The 23,978-nt window shown below is 45.6% G+C and overlaps 1 protein-coding gene and 1 long non-coding RNA gene across 8 annotated transcripts in view; both read left to right on the top strand.

Annotated features, from left to right (window-relative positions):
* The window catches only part of LOC115169671 (histone-lysine N-methyltransferase 2C), a 128,270-nt gene that overhangs the window by 5,752 nt on the left and 98,540 nt on the right, over window positions 1–23,978 (top strand). For all 7 annotated transcript variants that reach the window (XM_029725543.1, XM_029725544.1, XM_029725542.1 and 4 more), the window contains exons 3-9: window positions 10,398–10,477; window positions 13,714–13,879; window positions 14,723–14,950; window positions 16,700–16,928; window positions 21,323–21,485; window positions 21,648–21,819; window positions 22,218–22,332. In XM_029725543.1, coding sequence (XP_029581403.1) covers window positions 10,398–10,477; window positions 13,714–13,879; window positions 14,723–14,950; window positions 16,700–16,928; window positions 21,323–21,485; window positions 21,648–21,819; window positions 22,218–22,332 — 1,153 coding nt within the window. The remainder of the gene's footprint in view (window positions 1–10,397; window positions 10,478–13,713; window positions 13,880–14,722; window positions 14,951–16,699; window positions 16,929–21,322; window positions 21,486–21,647; window positions 21,820–22,217; window positions 22,333–23,978) is intronic.
* On the top strand, window positions 703–2,827 carry LOC115169672 (uncharacterized). The gene is made up of 2 exons (XR_003870901.1): window positions 703–1,842; window positions 1,997–2,827. It is a non-coding gene; the product is annotated as an uncharacterized LOC115169672 (long non-coding RNA).

Here is a 23,978-nt window from a genome sequence, read left to right as displayed (position 1 = left end):
ATGTAGCCAATTTATTCATTACTACATTTTAATTAACATTTAGATAGTTAATCCAAAGATTCTTACCTTTGCCTTGATTCGGCAGTCTCACCCATATCATAGTATTTGTGGTTCTTTATAATATGCTAATTAGCTTCTCATTTTGGGGGTGTAAATACAGGCGAATATATTGATCAAAGTTACCTTGTCCTAGAGAGATTTACACTGTTATCAAAATGTCATGCCAGGGTAAGCCTACACGAAACACAGGCCTTATTGTATGTGTTTCTAAAATCCCCTATGGGAAAAATGAATGGCAGAAAGACGATTGGAACCATTTCCCAGTTTAACCGCTAGGTTTTATGGGTGTTATGACTCATACTGTGGGGTTCTATTCCCCTTCCCCCAAAATGTGTTTAAACATTACACAGATACTATCCAAAGCTGTTCATCAGGCAAAGATCTAATTTAGCAGACCGTTATCGAGAGGTACTCTATGCATAGGGGGCTAAACAAATGTATAAATACAGGTAACTCAAGCACAAACCCTTTCCACGGTTTTATTGTATGCAGCAGTACCAACCTGCCTCATTTGTTATATCCATGGCAACACATAATGCAGCTCAGAGAGCCGAGCTGTGTAATATGATGCCTACAATTTATCTAACTCTGACTAATTTCATCTGGGGTCACCATATTAGGATATCGAGGAGATGGAGTGTGTGAGCAATCTATTATCAATCAATCATCCAAATGATATGTTTATGCCATGGCTATAAGGACAGCCAAGACAATTCCCGGTCTAGGTCGCATTAGCTGATAGGTTGGTTGGTGGGAGTGGCAAAGCATGGGTGTAGGCCTACATGTCATTTGCCCCATTATTTACAGCATGCAAGTGATCCAAGGAATACATAGCCTATGCCTGCTATATGGTTGGGTTGTATTTCCCAGCATGCGCTGACGACCTCACTTGGTTCTTTCCAAGGTCTCCCTTGTTCCAGAATCAAGCGCTGGACGGCTGGTCAGGTTATCAGTGTGTTATTATGGTCAGTTGGGTTTGTGTGAGAGACGGTGCATCCGTTTTCTGGGACACTCTTGGCAGTGATAATGCTAAAGACCCATGGGACGGTGGAGGGAAGTATGCATTATTACCGATACTTGCATCTCAGGCAGCACCTTTCATCGAGGGGGAGGGGAAGCTTGCGGTATATATCTCAGATGACTCAATACCGGTATGTTGTTTATGCAGGAAGAGTAAGATTTGAAGTGTTCATATCAGGAGAATGAACAAATGTAGTCTAGAGCTAGTGATACTGTTTTGTCTTTGCAGCATGTATCAACTGGGCACAATTTTGATATAAATAGGACACAATGGGCTTCTCTTAGAAGTTAGCTATTTTGTTGACTGATTGGATACTGCGTTGAGTCACCCAGTCATCCACCACTCCAGTCCAGAATAGGGAAGTCTGTCCCAGGTTTTCTGGTCGGCTCCCTGAGAGCTGGAACTACTTACCACAGCATTATTTTCACCCTCCTTCTCTTTTTTTTCTCTCTCCTGGTGGTGGGATCATGGGGAGAAGTTGGGGAGTTGGATGTTCCAGACCTTTAGCGTTTTTTGCCATTTCAAGAAAAGGCAAAAGAAAAGACTACACTTTGAAGGCTACATGAGAGCATAAGGACACTGCGCTATAGGCACAGCACGCTAGGAAGGTCAGACAGGGTTATGACGGTATACAGTTGCGTCTGTACTAGACCTAAATGTCAGATATTAAGTGTAAATAAGTGTATTTATCATGAATACCTTGGTGAATAATCAGACAGCCCTGGTAACTGTGGAGAAGGTGATATTCCATGCCAGTGAAGGTAGGTCAGATCAGATGCATCATCAACTTAATACGGGTTGACTTTATGGCTCGTGTATATGTACTACCAATCTTCTGAATATGGTTGATATCAGACATTCATTTACGTCAGATGGACTCTACTCAAACAGACTTATCTATCTTTACCCAAACAGACGTATATCTGCTGTAGACGTTGGGCACCAGAGAAGCCCCTTACGGCCTCTCTCCTATCAGACAGTGACAGAGGGAGAGAGGAGCTGGAGATGTCTGGGAACAGCGATGCATTTTTTAATTTATCCTGGTGTCTGTCTACTCTACACCCCCGTGCCGTCATCACAGGGATGCTCCTGGGCTTTGAGGTCGTGGGTTACAACATTATGGAGCTCTCGTCACTGTTAGAGCTGGGCTTATTTTGGGCCTTATGGACTCTTAAATACGTGTTGCCGTGACTATGCCTCATTACAGAAATAAAGATCAGGGCTATCTAGTGTCTACTTCACTAATCATTTATTGATTTGGTACTTTCAGTTAGTTTGGCTGTTTTTTTGCTTCACTGTTTCCTGCCCAATGCAGAGGCTTGAACTGTGACATTTAGGTTTCCATCTTGTTGCTTCTTATCTGGAGTGGGAAGTCATTTGGCGGGAGGAGTTGACTTGGCAAACTGTCTGATTTGTGTTTTCTTTCTCCAGTGGCATCGAAAATTACCCCGTCCCCCTGCATCCTCCCCACTACCCCCGCAAAATGCTGGCTGCTCTCATTTAGACTGTGTTTGCTCTTCCCACTTAGTGGGCTCACTGCACGTGGTGCTGTTTAATTTGTATCCATGACATTTATCACCTCGACATGGCCCTCAGATTGGGTTAAGACAGAACTCCTACTGGAGGATCCTGACACTGACAGATCTGTGTGTGTGTGTGTGCTGTTTATGCACTCTCCATTGATGTGTTTGTTAACTTTGCTCTGCAGACTGTTAATTTCAATAAAAAGAAGAAAAGGTAACATCACCTTGTTTGCAGGTCTGAGTTTTGACTGTAGCAACTATATATGTGTCTTTAACTCTGCCCTAGTGTCACTTACAGATAAGTTGACATCATCATCATCAAAGGAGACGTAGCCTAGAGGTGAAGAGTGGGGTAGGCTAGTGATGGTGTGAGAGGTGAAGGGTGGGGTAGGCTAGTGATGGTGTGAAGGGTGGGTTAGGCTAGTGATGGCGTGAGAGGTGAAGGGTGGGTTAGGCTAGTGATGGTGTGAGAGGTGAAGGGTGGGGTAGGCTAGTGATGGTGTGAGAGGTGAAGGGTGGGGTAGGCTAGTGATGGTGTGAGAGGTGAAGGGTGGGGTAGGCTAGTGATGGTGTGAGAGGTGAAGGGTGGGGTAGGCTAGTGATTGTGTGAGAGGTGAAGGGTGGGGTAGGCTAGTGATGGTGTGAAGGGTGGGGTAGGCTAGTGATGGCGTGAGAGGTGAAGGGTGGGGTAGGCTAGTGATGGTGTGAAGGGTGGGGTAGGCTAGTGATGGTGTGAGAGGTGAAGGGTGGGTTAGGCTAGTGATGGTGTGAAGGGTGGGGTAGGCTAGTGATGGTGTGAAGGGTGGGTTAGGCTAGTGATGGTGTGAAGGGTGGGGTAGGCTAGTGATGGTGTGAAGGGTGGGGTAGGCTAGTGATGGTGTGAGAGGTGAAGGGTGGGGTAGGCTAGTGATGGTGTGAGAGGTGAAGGGTGGGGTAGGCTAGTGATGGTGTGAAGGGTGGGGTAGGCTAGTGATGGTGTGAGAGGTGAAGGGTGGGTTAGGCTAGTGATGGTGTGAAGGGTGGGGTAGGCTAGTGATGGTGTGAAGGGTGGGTTAGGCTAGTGATGGTGTGAAGGGTGGGGTAGGCTAGTGATGGTGTGAAGGGTGGGGTAGGCTAGTGATGGTGTGAGAGGTGAAGGGTGGGGTAGGCTAGTGATGGTGTGAGAGGTGAAGGGTGGGGTAGGCTAGTGATGGTGTGAGAGGTGAAGGGTGGGGTAGGCTAGTGATGGTGTGAGACGTGAAGGGTGGGGTAGGCTAGTGATGATGTGAGAGGTGAAGGGTGGGGTAGGCTAGTGATGGTGTGAGACGTGAAGGGTGGGGTAGGCTAGTGATGATGTGAGAGGTGAAGGGTGGGGTAGGCTAGTGATGGTGTGAAGGGTGGGGTAGGCTAGTGATGGTGTGAGAGGTGAAGGGTGGGGTAGGCTAGTGATGGTGTGAGAGGTGAAGGGTGGGGTAGGCTAGTGATGGTGTGAGACGTGAAGGGTGGGGTAGGCTAGTGATGATGTGAGAGGTGAAGGGTGGGGTAGGCTAGTGATGGTGTGAAGGGTGGGGTAGGCTAGTGATGGTGTGAGAGGTGAAGGGTGGGGTAGGCTAGTGATGGTGTGAGAGGTGAAGGGTGGGGTAGGCTAGTGATGGTGTGAGAGGTGAAGGGTGGGGTAGGCTAGTGATGGTGTGAGAGGTGAAGGGTGGGGTAGGCTAGTGATGGTGGGAGAGGTGAAGGGTGGGGTAGGCTAGTGATGGTGTGAAGGGTGGGGTAGGCTAGTGATGGTGTGAGAGGTGAAGGGTGGGGTAGGCTAGTGATGGTGTGAGAGGTGAAGGGTGGGGTAGGCTAGTGATGGTGTGAGAGGTGAAGGGTGGGGTAGGCTAGTGATGGCGTGAGAGGTGAAGGGTGGGGTAGGCTAGTGATGGTGTGAGAGGTGAAGGGTGGGGTAGGCTAGTGATGGTGTGAGAGGTGAAGGGTGGGGTAGGCTAGTGATGGTGTGAGAGGTGAAGGGTGGGGTAGGCTAGTGATGGTGTGAGAGGTGAAGGGTGGGGTAGGCTAGTGATGGTGTGAGAGGTGAAGGGTGGGGTAGGCTAGTGATGGTGTGAGAGGTGAAGGGTGGGGTAGGCTAGTGATGGTGTGAGACGTGTAGTAAAGTCTCTTGAGCCACTCAACAGGAGATGGAGTGTGATCTGAGTAGGGCCAAATTCGATCTATCGTGAGAATATCACAAATCAAAGCATAAAATGCCGAAACTTCTTCCGTCCGCCTTCCACTGGTAGTTGGACAAGAGTCATTGACCACCAGCTTGTTTAGGAGGTGGTAGCCTAATGATTTTAACCTGATTAAGTGAATATATTATCCAAATACATGTTTTGGGTGCTAGTCTAGGTCTCTCGGCCCATATACACTTCACAAAAATACAGGGATGGACAATAAGAATAAAACTGACGGGTTCAATGTCCTCTTTCTGATTGTACTAAGTAGCTGAAGCAATATGGCCTTTCTGTTCATTTCCAGCTTGTGTCTGTCTGAAGCACAACCTCTGGCCATATTACACCTCTCATCATCCAGATTGATCAACGCATGTTTGTGTTTAGTCGTGTTATAAATCACTGGCTTGTTTTTACGTGATGTATTCTCCCATTGGGTTAAAATGTGGCTTGCTTATGTTCAGCAGTTACATTTCGATTAGGCCATAATAATTGTGTCATACCATTTGGGACTGAGAGTAATGGGCTTGGCTTTGGTTCTCATATGCTTCCCTGGTTTGATCTATGATGGGAGAATTTAGTTGGAAAGAAGATATCCCATTCCTAGGCATTCTCAATAACAGATTTACCTCACAGTTCTTGTTTGGATGATCTCGCTAGCTACTATCAATCTATATTTAAGCAATAAGGCCCGAGATGTGGTATATGGCCAGGCCAATATACCACGGCTAAGGGCTGTTCTTATGCACAACGCGGAGTGCCTGGACACAGCCCTTAGCCGTGGTATATTGGCCATATATCAAAAACCCTTGGTGTCTTGTTTCTATTATAAACTGGTTACCAATGTAAAAATAAATGTTTTGTCATACCTGTGGTATACGGTCTGATATACCACGGCTGTCAGCCAATCAGCATTCAGGGCTCGAACCACTCAGTTTATAATATTAAATGTTTACCAGGTTTCTGTCTGATGTTGATGTTTGTACATTCAAGCTCATTGAAAGCAGGGAGGGAGAATCATACTCCTAATTCTTGCCCTCTCTCGTTGCCCACCACGTTACCAGCAGCTTGCACCCACACTCTACCGCACCACTCCTCCTACTTCGCCTTTCCTTGCCCAGCGGCCTCAGTGCCTCCCTTTTAAGAATCAGTCATGGTTTTTTTCCTGCCGTTGTAATCCTTGGGCGGGCTGCCGAAACGTTCTTTTCGGGTTGCCCAAGTCCAAACAGTGTAAAAAAAAAAAAAAAAAAAATGCTTTCAGTGCTAACAAATGACTAAAACCAGATGTGAAGTATGTAGAAACGATAACTGACCTTTGCATATACCAAACATTTGGACCACCTTTCTAATATTGAGTTGCACCCTCCCCTTTTGCCCTCAGAACAGCCTCAGTTCGTTGGGGAATGGACTCTACAAGGTGTAAAGTATTCCACAGGGATGCTGGCCCATGTTGACTCCAATGCTTCCCACAGTTGTCACGTTGGCTGGATGTCCTTTGGGTGGTGGACCATTCTTGATACACACAGGAAACTGTTGTGTGAAGAACCCATCAGGGTTGCAGTTCTTTACGCAGTCCTTTTTTAAAAATATAATCTTTGAGAACTAACAATCACCAAAATAAAAGCTTAACAGTCAGGGAGAATAGAAAATTTGAAATTAATTTATCGGTACTAATAACATCACACTAGCCATGGCAAAATGCATAGAATTGCAGAATACTAGCTTTTAAAACGGCAAACATTTCTCTCAGCTCCAAAAAACAATCTCATTACAAAATAATGCTTTTTATAAAACTGGTTGTTTGGATGCTGATTGGACGAGCAGCGTTTCAATCGGTGCTGTGTTAGCCGTCACAACACACCTATGCCTGCTAACCGTTACTGTTTGTCCAGACCTGCAATCGTCTAACTAGCAATCATACCACACACAAAATCATTCAAAGTTGCACCAATTTTCAATATGAATCCACAAGAACAAATAATATTTGTAGAGTCTAGCTGATTGGCAGAGGAGAGGCCAGGTGTGTCATTGCGCATGAAATAACAGTGAGGCACGCTGCTCAAAAAGCTCCCCTATTGATCTTGTTTAGGGACAGTACAATCATCCTACCTAGACTAGCCTACAACACCACAATGCAATGAATAATTGCATTATTGTTTTCAAGTGAGTACAACATTCTACAATAGGCTGCAGTGAAAATGCTATTTGAATATCTGCGCAAATGCCCTTTCAGTTGTGGGTCTACTCTCAACAGTTTATTAGGTCTAGAAAGGGTCAGTGGCAGGCAAGAATGGCTGTCTTTTTATTTCTGATACTGAGATGCGCTTTCTCTTGCGGATCATCAATTTCCCAAGTCGTCAATTTCCACCAAGCAGGCCCAATTAGGTCTATTCAGGAAAGTTTAACGTGCGCTCTGCCTCCTCTCCAATCAAATCAAATTGTATTTGTCACATATGCCGAATACAATAGGTGTAGACCTTACAGTGAAATGCTTACTTACAGTTGAAGTCGGTAGTTTACATACACTTAGGTTGCAGTCATTAAAACTCGTTTTTCAACCACACCACAAATTTCTTGTTAACAAACTATAGTTTTGGCAAGTCGGTAAATAGTGCGGTCTACAGCTTATCATGAGATACTCTACCTCAGGTGAGCAGAACCTCAAGACTTCCTTAGATTTTGTGCACCAGCTGTTGTTTATAAATATACCTAGGCCACCGCCCCTTGTTTTACTAGAGGCTGCTGTTCTATCCTGCCGAAAAAGCTGAAAACCCGCCAGCTGTATATTCATCATGTTGTCGTTCAGCCGCGACTCGGTGAAACATGAGATATTACAGTTTTTAATGTCCCGTTGGTAGCATATACATGCTCGTAGCCACGATTTAAAAAATAGCTATTTTTATTTCTCAACTGTTAATTGTAGCGCTGCTCCGATTTGAAGGTTGAGGGTTTGCCTGTCCTTGCAATTAATGTTAGCTTGCGCTTGTTAACATTTAGCTAGTGTCCGCTATGTAAATTCACTAGTATTTTATTTGTGTGTATGTGTGAGATATACAATCTCAGCAAAAAAAGAAACGTCCTCACTATCAACTGCGTTTATTTTCAGCAAACTTATTAACATGTGTAACTATTTGTATGAACATAACAAGATTCAACAACTGAGACATAAACTGAACAAGTTCCACAGACATGTGACTAACAGAAATGGAATAATGTGTCCCGGAACAAAGGGGTGTTTAAACTCAAAAGTAACAGTCACTATCTGGTGTGGCCACCAGCTGCATTAAGTACTGCAGTGCATCTCCTCCTCATGGACTGCACCAGATTTGCCAGTTCTTGCTGTGAGATGTTACCCCACTCTTCCACCAAGGCACCTGCAAGTTCCCGGACATTTATGGGGGAATGGCCCTAGCCCTCACCCTCCAATCCAACAGGTCCCAGACGTGCTCATTGGGATTGAGATCCGGGCTCTTCGCTGGCCATGGCAGAACACTGACATTCCTGTCTTGCAGGAAATCACGCACAGAACGAGCAGTATGGCTGGTGGCATTGTCATGCTGGAGGATCATGTCAGCATGAGCCTGCAGGAGGGGTACCTCATGAGGGAGGAGGATGTCTTCCCTGTAGCGCACAGCGTTGAGATTGCCTGCAATGACAACAAGCTCAGTCCGATGATGCTGTGACACACCGCCCCAGACCATGACGGACCCTCCACCTCCAAATCGATCCCTCTCCAGAGTACAGGTCTCGGTGTAATGCTCATTCCTTCAACGATAAACGCGAATCCGACCATCACCCCAGGTGAGACAAAACCGTGACTCGTCAGTGAAGAGCACTTTTTGCCAGTCCTGTCTGGTCCAGCGACGGTGGGTTTGTGCCCATAGGCGTCGTTGTTGCCGGTGATGTCTGGTGAGGACCTGCCTTTCAACAGGCCTACAAGCACTCAGTCCAGCATCTCTCAGCCAGTTTTCAGCTGTGCTAACATAATTGCAAAAGGGTTTTCTAATGATCAATTAGCCTTTTTAAAATGATAAACTTGGATTACCTAACAACAACATAGCAAGGCAGCAACACATGACAACACAGCATGGTAGCAACACAACATGGCAGCATAATGGTACAAACATTATTGGGCACAGACAACAGCACAAAGGGCAAGAAGGTAGAGGCAACAATACATCACGCAAAGCAGCCACAACTGTCAGTAAGTGTCCATGATAAAGTCTTTGAATGAAGAGATTGAGATAAAATTGTTCAGTTTGAGTGTTTGTTGCAGCTCGTTCCAGTCGCTAGCTGCAGCGAACTGAAAAGACAAGCGACCCAGGGATGTGTGTGCTTTGGGGACCTTTAACAGAATGTGACTGGCAGAACGGGTGTTGTATGTGGAGGATGAGGGCTGCAGTAGATATCTCAGATAGGGGGGAGTGAGGCCTTAGAGGGTTTTATAAATAAGCATCAACCAGTGGGTCTTGCGACGGGTATACAGAGATGACCAGTTTACAGAGGAGTATAGAGGTGCTGAAAGAAGGGAGCATGGCAGCACCGGCGTCTCGATACTGGGTTACCTGAAGTTCCACGTGGATGGAAGTCGTCATGTTGGAGGACATGAAGATGGCGAGATGAAGCGAGGCAGAAAGAAGGGCGCGAGGTGCAAACCCGAACCAACCTACGAAATACAAGCAGAGTACTTTGTCCTTTGGGTCAAGTACAGGAGAGAGAAATGCATGGAATACTGCAGTCTACCGGGAATTGTTGTTAGCACACATTTGGATGGCACAAGAAAAATTGAGGGATAGATAGCCTACTCAGATGCTTCAAAGGTAGGATGCATATGCCTAATCAATGTAATTTTAAGATTAATCTGGTGTTTGTCATTCTGTTTTGGTGGCTAACCTTTGGGAGCAGTGTTAGCGAGAGAGAGAAGTGTGTGTGTGTGTGTTGGCTGTGTGTAAAGTTGTCTGAAGAGTAGGCTAAAGATGGTTTCCTATAGGCCTAGTGTGTTCCTCTTACTGTACAATCAAAATGCACATCATTGTCATGCAGATCATTTTGCATTTATATCCCTTTCAATATTCTAACTGCCAAATCACAGGTCGGCCTTTGGATATGAGCAAGTCAGCTATTTTCTGTAGTACAGCTTTTTACATTATACTGTGAAAAGTACAGTGTTTCCTCTAATTAATGAAAAAATAGACGGGGAGAATCTAAAATTCCGAAAGATGTCACGGCGCGGGCCCCACATTGATTTTGTTATGAGTCACTCAGATAGCATAAGAACATGGCATAAGCCATGGCAAAATGGGTAGAATTGCAGGAGTTGTGCTTTAAAACAGCAATATTTTGTCTCTGCAGCCAAGAGGGCCTCTAAAATGTGAGGTCAGAGTTCACTCCATTGACCACAGCTGTGGTATCACGATACTATTCGTGATACTTGGCCTGGTATTACATTGTTAGTCAAATTTTGGTATTCTGAAAATAGGGACATTTTCTTGTATTTTACACAGATTTTTTTGCAAGTTTACGTGCAAACATTTTGTCACCTTTTTGGGCCCTCACCAGTTTGCATCCTTGTCTTTCTCTCTTTCTCGCTCGCTCTCTCAGGGGGCGTGCAAGAGGGAGAGCGGTTGTGGAGGAGGAGGAGGAGGATAGCAGCATGGACGGGACGGAGGCAGACACAACAGGTGAGTCAGTCTTCCTCCCTCTCCAATGTGAGACCTATACAGTCTATTTTGAGCTCCAGCTGAGCTGAGAGCTGACACATCCTGTCTCATAGGAGCTCTCAGGGGGCAGTGGAGTGGTTTCCCCCCAATCCTGGAGAGGGAGGGAGGGATGAGAGCATGCAGATATCTGAAGACTTCCAGTCATTGTTGTAAAGCTAGTTAGCATTGGCTCGCAAAACTGCCTGTAACTTTCTTCATACTGGACACAGACACAAAAATTCTTGAGAATATCTGACTCTCCCTCTCTTTGCTTTCCCTCCCTCTGCCCTCTCCTTTCTGGATTTCCCCTCTCTCTCCTCTCCCCCTTCTCTCTCTCTCTCTCCCTGCTCTGAGATTGGCATAGAGAGGTGCAGAGCAGGAGGGAGCCCAAGGCTAATGCCCTCTAAAAGCTTTTCAAAATCCCATCACTCTCCCCCAGCCCATTTAGATGCTTCTCTATGTGTGTACATCACGTGACCTGCCCCCAGTTCCCATACAGCTCAGAGCTGTCATGGACTTGGGCTATCTATGTACAGGGCATTTGGAAAGTATTTAGACCCCTTCCCTTTTCCACGTTTTGTAAAGTTACAGCCTTATTTAGATTTTTTTTTTATCCCCTCATAAATCTACACACAATACCCCATCATGACGATACCTTATTTCCATAAGTATTCAGACCCTTTGATCATCCTTGAGATGTTTCTTCAACTTGGAGTCCACCTGTGGTAAATTCAACTGATTGGAAACTACTTGGAAAGGCACACACCTGTTTATATAAGGTCCCATAGTTGTCAGAGAAAAAACCAAGCAATGAGATTGAAGGAATTGTTTCCCAGATCTGGGAAAGGATACCAACACATTTCTGCAGCATTGAAGGTCCCCAAGAACACAGTGGCCTCCATCATTCTTAATTGGAAGAAGTTTGGAACTGCCAAGACTGGCCAAACTGAGCAATCGGGGGAGAAGGGCCTTGGTCAGGGAGGTGACCAAGAACCCGATGGTCACTCTGACCGAGCTCTAGAATTCCTTTGTGGAGATGGGAGAACCTTCCAGAAGGACAACCATCTCTGCAGCACTCCACCAATCAGGCCTTTATGGTAGAGTGGCCAGACGGAAGCCACTCCTCAGTAAAAGGCAAATGACAGCCCACTTGGACTTCGCCAAATGATACCTAAAGGTCTCTCAGACTATAAGAAACAAGATTCTCTTGTCTGATGAAACAAAGCTTGAACTCTCTGGCCTGAATGCCAAGCGCCACATCTGGAGGAAACCAGGCACCATCCCTACGGTGAAGCGTGTTGACAGCATGTTGTGGGGATGTTTTTCAGTCGCAGGGACTGGGAGACTAGTCAGGATCGAGGGAAAGTTGAATGGAACAAAGTACAGATATCCTTAATGAAAACCTGCTCTAGAGCGCTCCGGACCTCAGATTGTGGCGAAGGTTCACCTTCCAACAGAACAGCAACCCTAAGCACACAGCCAAGACAACGCAGGAGTGGCTTTGGGACAAGTCTCTGAATGTCCTTGAGTGGCCCAGCCAGAGCCCGGACTTGAACTCAACTGTTTTTTTCAGATCTCTGGATCTCCATCCAACCTGATCTCTGGATCTCCATCCAACCTTCCAACCTGATCTCTGGATCTCCATCCAACCTGATCTCTGGATCTCCATCCAACCTGACAGACCTTGAGAGGATCTGCAGAGAAGAATGGGAGGACTCCCCAAATACAGTTGTGCCAAGCTTGTAGTGTCATACCCAAGAAGACTCGAGGCTGTAATCGCTGACAAAGGTGCTTCAACAAAGTACTGAGTAAAAGGTCTGAATACTTATATAAGTGTGATATATATATATTTTTTTATATATACATTTGCAGAATTTCTAAACTTTTCTTGCATTATGGGGTATTGTGTGTAGGTTGATGAAGAACAAACAATTTAATCAATTTTAAAATAAGGCTGTAACTTGACAAAATGTGGAAAAGGGGTCTGAATACTTTCCAAATGCACTGTGGTTGGACGGTGCTATATAGTTGGGAGTGATTTGTCTTCTCTCAGCCCTAGAGCTTGTAGGCGTTTCAAAGGGTGTGTGTGCATGCATTTGGGAGTGGGATATGTTACTTTATCTTGCTTTAAAAATGGGTATGGATTTTTTTGGGGTCGACGTTCCCAATTTTTATGAACAAGTTACACAATCACTATTGTTATTTATCTCACCGACTGGCTTCTAGAGCTCCAATAGGGGTGTTCTGGTGAATGGAGTCGGACTGCATTACTGTCTGCTTTCTCTTCAGGCAGTTGGAACTAAAGGATCTTCACTCGCAATGTGTCTTTGCAATAGTCGTGGCCCTTGTTGTGTGCACAACTGAGTTCAAGAACAGAAAAAGTCAACACTGAGGTCGTGACATGACCTTTAGTACCAATCCTTCCTGTGTCTGTCTGACTCCTTTCATGACACCATGTGTTTGGGTCACTTTACCTTTCCTTTCATGCTTGTTGCCATAGTAATTGTCTCAATAGGTTATTAATACATTGCTGACCTTCAAACCTAAACAATGAACATACCTTGGAGAAGACCTTTGACCTTTGGGACTAAATACATCTATTTAACCCCTAATTGCCAGTGGCATTGACATGTTAGCTAAATGCTCATCAAAACTACAAACCACCAATAGATGGAATGTAACTACAAGTGCAGGCCAGCCACAGACATGTCAAAACTCAACCAAAACCCCAAACCACTCAGAGGTTACTTGTCCAATGTTCAAAGTGTCTGTGTAAAAGGCCATGGCCACTATTCAGGTTTCTAATAACCCTCTGTTCTGTTTGTCTGAAGTGATGTGAGTAATTGGTGTTTTTGTCGACGTTGTTATTGTTGCATGTGACTGGAAATCTGCCTGTGGGCTCCCTTGGGTTTACTGCAATCAGCGCTCCAGCATATGCTCTCCATATTCCCACCATCATCCCTTTCTCTACCTGAGGGTGTTTCTGTTTCTGACCTGGAACTGAAGACAACCTTCCAGTCCTCTGTCAACCCGTGTCGATCACAGACTTAATGGCTGTATTCACATCTGATCTGACATTTGGTAGATGGATCATCACTTCAGGGCACAGATGTACACGACTGATAGGAATCTATGGAAATGTACCGGTTATATTCTATGCCTAGATATTCATGCTTCTCTGCCTCTAAACCCCATCCTCTGTGTCTTTGCACCATCAGATACTCCAGCCCAGCAGCAGGTGGACAGTGTGGAGGTGGTTACCACTGCGGGTCCGGGGGAGACCGAGGAGAAGCCCCACTCTCCCCACATCCAGAACCCTCAGACTGGGGATGCAGCCGAACCCTCAGCCGCTGGCCCTGCTACTACCAGAGGAGCCAGAAGCAGGTCAGTCAGAGAGGCCTACGTCAAGTCTTCATATGTTTGTATGCTGTCTGTCTGTATGTTTGTGTATATTTGTTAATGAGATATGTATAGGGTCCGTCTGTCAGTATACATGCATATAGGCTTCTCTGCTTGCATGCCTATTCTCGTTAATGCACAAACACAAATGCACAGTGCACCCCCCCAGGTGTCACTCTGTTAAAGGTTGTAATCAATCTCCCAGACTGACTGCACTGTCGATGTTGCTGATGGAGGGGCAGTCAGGCCAGACAGGCAGAATCTCTCCAGGGATCGTATTCATCTTATTAACAAGCCTATCTCCTCTAGAAGCCAACCTGATAAATATTTGCTGCCTGCGCTGGTCTGATCTGCCTGGCTCGCTTTACTTTCCCTCACACACTGACTCCCAGCCTCTCTGCCTATCTCTTTATGGTGGCTCGAGATCCTCTGTTTTGGACCCTCGAATACATGGATGTGGCTTGATCAGTTGATTGAGTATAGGTTGATCAAAGGTCTATGTGTAACTTTCAATTCCGACAGATTTTTGTTGTAAGAATATATTGCCATGTGTGTACAGTATGTGCGTATACTTGCTTTGCTTGCACCTGACCAGGCCATACAAAGATAATTAATTCACGACCAGCCAGTGACCATTTCCATCTTTGTCATTTAGCAGACGCGTTTAGCAGATGCTCTTATCCAGAGCGACTTACTGTAGTGAGTTCATACATTTTCCTACTTTTACGTACTGCATGCATAGCTGAATGTCCCATATATAATTAACTCTCTCTGTCTCTCTGTCTCTCTGTCTCTCTGTCTCTCTGTCTCTCTCTCTCTCTCTCTCAGTGAGCAGCTCTGTGCCTTCTGTTACTGTGACGCCCGCAGTCTGCTGGGTCAGGGGGATCTCCGAGTGTTTGACTCCTCGCCTGGATACGAGCGCAACGCGACAGGCGGAGTAGGCCAGTCCAACGACCACAGGAAGGGCCAAGGCAGCGCTGACAGTGGTGGTGACAGAACCACTAAGCCCAGTGACTCGGCCGGAGAGGCCAGCTCAGGACAGAGGGGCACACAGGAGTAAGTAGAGCTGTCTGGCTGAGTAGGAATGGTGAGATCTGTGATGGCCTCTGTAGCCGGTTAATGAGCTGTATGAAAACGAGAGCTGGCCTGGTCTGGTCGAGCAGGGACGGTGAGATCTGTGATGGCCTCTGTAGCCGGTTAATGAGCTGTATAAAAACGAGAGCTGGCCTGGTCTGGCTGAGCAGGGACGGTGAGATCTGTGATGGCCTCTGTAGCCGGTTAATGAGCTGTATGAAAACGAGATCTGGGCTCTGCTGCTGCTGTCCAATACAGACGCACAGACTTTGAGTGAGAAACATGACACATGAGCATAAAAACAAAGGAACACGAAAACAGTATCAAACGAAGATGTGTGTGCAGTGTCGTTATAGGACGTGATTTAGCTGGTAGCTGAGATCTGTAATCTCAGAGTTGATGTGTGGAATAAGTGCTTTGTGTATTTCAGAGGAAGGGTCTGAGTGCCTATATGAATGCTAGCACTCTGCTCTTGAAGGCTAAATTGGTGCCGCTCTGCTCCAACTTAGCAAGCCTTTTCTGCCTACTGTGGTCCCCAGGGGCCCTATGATGCCACGTAGAGTAGCACTAACATGTGAGCGTTTGCACTGTGCGTGTGTGCGTGCGTGCGCTGTACATTTGTGTGTGTGCGTACTGTGCACTGTGCCAACAAAGGAACCTCCCTGGACATGTTTTGGACAGCTGCCTAATTTGTTTTGGCTCTTTTGGAGCCAATAGAGCATCTCCCTGGGGTCCCTGTGACGTAATGTAATGTGCAGAGAGAGCAGAGCACTAACACACACACACACACCGCAACTCCCCTGGCAGCGGGCTAATGCCAGCCAAGCATTGTTGTGTTGGAGCAGTGTGATTGGTCATCGGGTCTCGACTTGACTGGTCCATGGAGAGAGAGTGCGGGTGGGGAGAGGGAGAGGGAGAGAAACAGAGGATGTAGAAGAGGGAGGAGGAGGACCATATAAACAAAAAGGATGGTGGCATTTGTATTTATTATGGATCCCCATTAGCTGTTGCCAAGGCAGCAGCTACTCTTCCTGGGGTCAAGCAAAATGAAGGCAGTTATACAATTTAAAAAACATTACAATACATTCACAACAGATTTCACAACATATTAAGTGTGTGCCCTCAGGCCACTACTCTACTACCACATATCTACAACACATAATCCACGTGTCTATAGTGTTTTTTTTAATCGTGCGTCTCTTCATAGTCCACGCTGTTCCATAAGGTGCATTGAATACTAAACCTATATTGCACAATATATAAACTCCTGTCAGAAGAGATAACAATGACAAGGCATTTACAGGGAATATGATTCTAACTTTCTCCATCATCATCATCCTAGACCTCAGTCTTTCCGTTTTTGGCTGTTTGTGTGTTTACTGTTTACTGAAACCAACTAGGGTCCTTATAAATGCTAATTCCCTCTCGCCACATTTTCCGCATGCTTTGCGGCTCACTAGAGCAAGCCATGGACTCTGGGAACCGCTTCCCTTTCAGCAGATTTTATGAGACTGAACAGCCAGCCTCTTGTGTGTCACAGCCAAATAATACGACCCCCTCCCACCCCCTTTTTCTCCTCTTCTGCTCTCTCCCTCTCCTCTCTGCATTAGTTCTTCTCCTTAATCCTTTACGGTCATCTCCCAGGTTGCTTCACTTTGCTTCATCAGCTGTTTCTACCTCTGCCTCATCTCCAGTTGTCTTTGCCCATCTCTCTCTTCATCTCTCTTCCAGTGGAGCTGAGAGCTATGGGGAGTTACCAGACCCAGACAAGGCAAGCAGGTTCTGGGATGAGCTGGCTCAAGTGGGCCTCCCAGGAGACGTGGACATCCAGTCTCTCTTTGAGGAGTCGGGGCAGTGCTGGGCGCATCACCGCTGTGCATTATGGTCGCAGGGTGTGTGCGTGGGCGAGGGACAATCACTGCTCAACGTGGACAGATCCATCGACTCAGGTAGCACAGAGGTGAGCAGCCCACATTCCACTCCTGATAAAACATGTCTATAAAGTCAATGGGATTATACTCTAGAGCAGTGGTATTCAAACTTTTTCAGTGTGGACCACATTTTTTTACCCCCCAAGAATTTCTTGCAAGCCCACCCCAAATCTAATGACACAACCTTAGTCTGTAAATGTAAGGTTTTTACATCAACAAATGACCTTCAATTCACTGCATTTTCGTCTCTTATCAAAATGAAAAGAAACCAATAAATACATTTACTCAATAAAATTATTTTTCAAATTCTCTTTCTGAAAGTTTTTATAATCTGTACTCTTAATTTTGTGTTCCCCGACTTTGAATACCACTGCTCTAGAGAATAGGATTTTAACTGTCTCGTGAGTTGTCAGTGTCTACAGTAAATACAGTAGGACTTTGCACTGGCTTATGAAGATGCCTTAACAGTGTGTCCATAGTGAATAAGGGTTAACATGGGGCCTGTAATGAATGACAGCAGCAGGAAGGGGGTGTTCCAGTGAGAGACTGATAGGGAGGGGGAGAGAGGCGGAGGAGGGGGGGGGGAGAGAGACTGGTGAGGTGGTGGATCAGGCCGGCTGGTAAAGGTCGCCCCTGGCAGCACTGCTCTCTCCTCTCTCAGCTGTGAAATGGAAAAGGTCATGCCACTCAACAGTGAAGGCTGTATAGAGTCATGGTGGCTTAGCTCGGTGCCTACTGTAGCATTAGCACCAACACAACTCACAGACCCCTGACTGGGTGGTTGCGTCCGAAATGGCACCCTCTTCCCTATATAGTGCACTACTTTTGACTTGGGCCTACAGGGAATAGGGATCCATTTGGGGCACATCCCATATGTCTGGCACCCCCCTTGCCTGCTAGACCATCAGCAAATCACCAGCTCCTTTTCAAGTGTCTAAACATCCATCCCCCTTCATCTGCAATGGTTGGAAAAGACTTGAAGTGTGATAGCAATATGCTGGAAGCTCATCAGTAGGCTGGCTTTCGCCTGGTCAGTTTGTTCAGATCATGGCAGATGAATGCGTGGAGACATGACTCAGTGTGTTTGGGGAATAACTTCTGAGGGAATCTAAAGTTCTATTAGCATATGATATGACACTCTGGAAGGGAAGTGTTAGCATCAATGGGCTAATCATGGTGTGACAAAGGGAACGTTTTTGATCTCGAAGAACTGAGAGCATTGATGGATCGTTTTAAAGGAAGCATGAAAGGATGGGGGAACCACGGACTTGCATGAGCAATGCTGCATTCTGTGGACAATACTTTAGAGAGGTCTTCCTTTGAAATCCTTTGTCCTTTGTTGTAGGAGTTTTTCATTTTGTCTGTAGATGCTATAAGGGACTGGATTACCAGATTGTATTAATTTTAATCTGACTCTCAGTTTAGAGCATGTTACTGTAAAAGCACTTTGTCCTGGAGGCACATCCAGAGCACTCCTAGTGGCCAGTGATTTTAATGCAGGGAAACTAAAATCCGTTTGACCTAATTTCTACCAGCATGTCACCTGTGCAACTAGAGGCAACAAAACACTTGATCACCTTTAGTCCACACAAAGAAATCCATACAAAGCTCTCCCTCGCATTCCATTTGGCAAATCTGACCACAACTCTATCCTCCTGATTCCTGCTAAGAAGCAAAAACACAAACAGGAAGTACCAGTGATGCGCTCAATACGGAAGTGTTCCAATGAAGCGGATGCTACGCTACAGGACTGTTTCGCTAGCACAGACTGGAGTATGTTCCGGGATTAATCCGATGGCATTGAGGAGTATACACCCCAGTCAGCGGCTTAATTAATAAGTGCATTGACGACGTCGTCCCCACAGTGACCGTACGTACATATCCCAACTAGAAACCATGGATTATAGGCAACATCCGCACTTAGCTAAAGGCTTCTGCCTCCGCTTTCAAGGAGTGGGACACTAACCTGGATGCTTATAAGAAATCCAGTTACAACCTCTGAGCCATCAAACAGTAAAAACGTCAATACAGGATGTGGCAGGGCTTGCAAACTATCATGGATTACAAAGGGAAACCTAGCCGCGAGCTGCCCAGTGAGTACCGGACGACTGTGTGATCTCGCTCCCCGTAGCCGACGTGAATAAGACCTTTTAAACAGGTCAACATTCACAGGGCCAGATGGATTACCAGGACGTGTACTCCGAACATGCGCTGACCAGCTGTCAAGTGTCTTCACTGACATTTTCAACCTCTCCCTGACCCAGTCTGTTATACCTATATGTTTCAAGCAGACCACCATAGACCCTGTGCCCAAGAATGCCAAGATAACCTGTCTAAATGACAATCGCCCTGTAACCATGAAGTGCTTTGTGGCTGAGGGGCATTGCTGCTGTCGGGTGCTTTAAAAAATGTTTTACAATGCAATCATCTTAAAGAATGGGATGGTTATTTTTCAAATGATTGAATAAATGTGTCATGTTGCCTCTTGTTGTCACCACAACTCTGAGGGGCTTTTTGCACATGAAATGCTTTGAAAGGCTGGTCATGACTCACAACACCATCCCAGACACCCTGGACCCTCTCGATTTGCATACAGATCGACAGATGGTGCATTCTCTATTGCACTCCACACTATCCACTCCCACCTGGATAAGAGGAACACCTATGTGAGAATGCTGTTCATTGACTACAGCTCAGCGTTCAACACCATAGTGCCCTCCAAGCTCATCGCTAAGCTCAGGACCCAGGGACTGAACACCTCCCTGTGCAACTGGATCCTAGACTTCCTGACGGGCCGCCCCCAGAGAGTGAGGGTAGGCAACAACACATCTGCCAAGCTCGCCCTCAACATCGGGGCCCCTCAGGGGTGCGTGCTTAGTTCTATGGCTGCACGATTTGGACAAAATAAAGTATCTTATTGCAATTTTTTGGGGCCAGATTGCGATTATGAATGGTAATTTTCAAACAAGTGTCAGGGTAGAGAACATCACTTCTAAAATGATATCATATGAATGAATGCACACTGTGCTAACTGAATACAAAACCCAATGAAACAAATACTTTCCAACATTGTCACTGGCTACATATGATAATAGGATTATTACACCTAATATTAACCAACAAATGTTTTACATGCGCATCAAAATATAGTGTGCTATAAGCTCAGCACTAATGAATTAATAACATGAGTTCCCATTTCCTATTTTACCATTATGAATTCTTAAATAACCTAGGTTAATTATTTATTCAGGCAGCAATAGGCTGCAGATGGAATAGGAAGCTTATGATTGTGTAATTATGTATAAGTAGGCTCAATCATTATTATAATTGAAATGATAAGTGTCTTAACATGTAACACACACAGCCTACCGATTGCAAGGTGCCGTTAGTGTCTGAAGCATTGAAGTCTGGTCCAGTCACTCAACACGACATGTTTCAATATCTCCCTTTATTTTTGTATTGGTGTTGGGATGGCGAATATGTGCGAGATGGAATCTTGTATCTTCTTGAAGCCGTCTTTGCTGACTGTGTAAATAGGAACCATGTTTTTGGCTATGTGATCGCTTCCTGTTTCGCCCACACGACACCATACATTCTGTCTGCCATCTACCCAGTACAGTTGAAACCGGGATTCATCAGTGAAGAGCACACTTATCCAGCGTGCCAGTGGCCATCAAAGGTGAGCATTTGCCCACTGAAGTTGGTTACGACGCCAAACGGCACTTCTGGTCAAGATCCTGGTGAGGACGACGAGCACGCAGATGAGCTTCCCTGAGACCGTTTCGGACAGTTTGTGCAGAAATTCTTCGGTTGTGGAAACCTACAGTTTCATCAGCTGTCCGGGTGGTTGGTCTCAGACGATCCCACCGGTGAAGAAGCTGGATGTGGAGATCCTGGCCTGGCATAGTTACACATGGTCTGCGGTTGTGAGGCCGGTTGGACGTACTGCCAAATTCTCTAAAGCGCCGTTGGATGCGGCTTATGGTTGAGAAATGAACATTCAATTCTCTGGCAACAGCTCTGGTGGACATTCATGCAGTCAGCATGCCAATTGTGCGCGCTCCCTCAACCTGAGACATCTGTGGCATTGTGTTGTGTGACACAACTGCAATTCTTTTTGTGGCCTTTGATTGTCCCCAGCACAACATACACCTGTGTAATGATCACGCTGTTTTAATCAGCTTCCTGATATGCCACACCTGTCAGGTGGATGGATTATCTTGGTAAAGGAGAAATGCGGACTAACAGGGATGTAAACAAATGTGTGCACAAAATTTGAGAGATTTTTTTTTTGCGTATGGAACATTTCTGCAATCTTTTATTTCGTCTCATGAAACATGGCGCCAACACTTAGCATGTTGAGTTTATATTTTTGTTCAGTATAAATACATTTGATTGACTTTCTTGTTTCCCCCTTCTCTAGCACTGTGCATACTGTAAGCGCCTTGGAGCCTCCATCAAGTGCTGTGCTGAAGGATGTGCTCGACTGTACCATTACCCATGTGCGGGGGCGGCAGGGACTTTTCAGGATATCAGGAGTCTCTCCCTCCTCTGTCCAGATCACATTGAACTGGCCATCAGCAGATGTGAGTCCAGCATTCTAAACATTCACTTGAAATAATTGAAGTAATGCTGTCATAAGTAGGACCAAGGAACAACTCCCTAGACACTAGCTACTCACAATCCCCATTCTATTCTCCATTTCTCTCTCTCTCCTTTCCTCCCCCTCCCCCTCTTCCCCCTCTTAGTTCCAGACAACTTTATCTGTGCACTGTGTGACAGCCCTGGGGAGCTCCCTGACCAGCTATTCTGTACCAGCTGTGGGCAGCACTACCACGGGGCCTGCCTGGACATGGCTGTGACTCCGCTGAGGAGAGCCGGCTGGCAGTGCCCCGAGTGCAAGGTCTGCCAGACATGCAAGTGAGTCACCTTCCAACCGCCCCATCCGTCCACCCACACACCTGACCTGGCTCTGTATTGAGATTTGTGTGTCGGTGGCCATCAGGCATGGAGGTGGAAACTGTGTGATTTTTGTTTGTGCTTCCACTGTGGTTTGTGGGTAACGCACCCTCAGGCACTGCTCTTTCGTCTCGTACCTCAAACAGCCTGGTTACTGTTAGCAACCGAGTCCGCGATAAGTTCAGGTCGGCTCTGCAATACAGATTAGACCAACACACTGACCCTTTAGCTGTGACTTTGCAACAGTCGTTAGTTTCGAGGATTCGGGCACACATTTTCAACACAAGGGGCTACACGTAGAGTACATAGAGCCAAAGAATATATGTACAGCCCTCAAGTGTCCTTCTCCCTGTGTGCAGGAACCCAGGGGAGGACGATAAGATGTTGGTGTGTGACATGTGTGACAAAGGCTACCACACCTTCTGCCTGCAACCGGCCATCGACGACATCCCTACCAACGGATGGAGGTGTAAGGTATGTGGAAGACACTACAATACTGTGAAAGATAGACAACCTAGTGTAAGGTGCTGTATCAGGGTCGGAATTTAACTTGGGACTTGGGGCAGAAATGCCCACTAAAGTTTCTTAAATGCCCCCTAAATTGTCATAACGAGGGCAAATAAATGCCCTTAAAAAAATGTATTGTAAGATATCACAAATTAAAACTATACACCGGCTGCAGTAGCGAGATCAAGCCCCCTCCCCCCATCTCACACTGCCTGGGCACCTCAGGTAACAGAGAGGAAGAGGCGAAGCGAAAGAGTTCACTCCTGTCAAAGTTTGTCTACGGTAAGCAGACCGGCTCCCCTTTCTCAACAATTTTTTTTTATTGGCATTGACTGATTTCTAATTTGAAAAACGACACCGCAAACATCAGCGACAGCAGAAGTAGAAAAATATGTTAATAATAATGACCCACCGCAAGCCTCTACCGCTGAGCAAGTCAACCGGCAAAACCACAGTAAAAAACCACTACCGTCAAGGGATAGATTATTGATTGGGTTGAGACCATTCAAGATGGGGCCACCGTAATGTTCTGCAAAGCCTGCCATGAAACTTTGGTACAAAAGACATCTAAGAGCTTTCGCGGGGCTATCGCTTTTGATTTTTTTGTGACATGGACTCAGTCTAAAAAAATATGAAAGGCACAGTCACAAAGCAGCATATGGTCAGTTTAGTTCATTTGTCACTTAAACTAGTTTAAAAAAAAATATCAATTTTTTTGCTTCAGCCAAGGTGGAATGGGCTTTTTTCACTAATGAACAGTGTAAAAAGGGACAGGAGAATCCAGCACGCTGACGGACCTAATGATCTTCTCGAAGGCCCACCAGAGGAAGAGATCAACCTTGTTCCATAAATGACTTAGTTGTACTGTAATTATATTTATTTATGTGTTACAAATAGCTGAATTTTAATACTGATCATTGGTGTGTCCAGTTGTTTAGGCATCACATTTAGGCAACTAACATCACAAATTATGTGGATTTCTACATATGTGATTTTTAAATTAATAATATAAAGTATGTTACAATGACATTAATTGAGTAAATGCTTGCTTTTTTTGCCGATACACGTCTTTAGAAATATTTCCACATTCGTTATTTACGTTTTTCCCCCCCCCCACAAATGAAAATGCCATGGAAACGACTCAGAATGCCCCCTAAAAGTTCACGGGCAGAACATGCCCTTTAAAAATGAAATAATAATCCTGTACAGCAGAGGACAGGATTGTAGGATTGTATGGTATGTATGATTGTATGGTATGTATGGCATGTATGGTATGAAAAGCTGAAGATGGCACAGTGGGGGAAGAAAATCTGTATAGAATGAGAAATGGAATAAAAGGGTTGTCTGTGCCTTTATTTGTCAATGCGTATGAACAGAGGTTTAAAACTCCCACAGTTCATATTGAGAAATCAGCTACCTGATGAGAATATTACATTTTTTCCATGGTTGTATCTGTGCTTCCTGTGGTTAAGAGATGACTCACACAGGCTGCTCTTTTAAAGGCTGCAGTTTAGCCTCAGACCCGGTATCATTTCAGATAAGGTGTGTGTGTGTGTGTGTGTGTGTGTGTGTGTGTGTGTGTGTGTAGTAGTAGTAGTAGTGTGTGTGTGTGT

Source organism: Salmo trutta, chromosome 31 (genome assembly GCF_901001165.1).
Source record: "Salmo trutta chromosome 31, fSalTru1.1, whole genome shotgun sequence".
Lineage (NCBI taxonomy): Eukaryota > Metazoa > Chordata > Actinopteri > Salmoniformes > Salmonidae > Salmo > Salmo trutta.
This window is presented reverse-complemented; position numbering and strand designations above follow the sequence as displayed.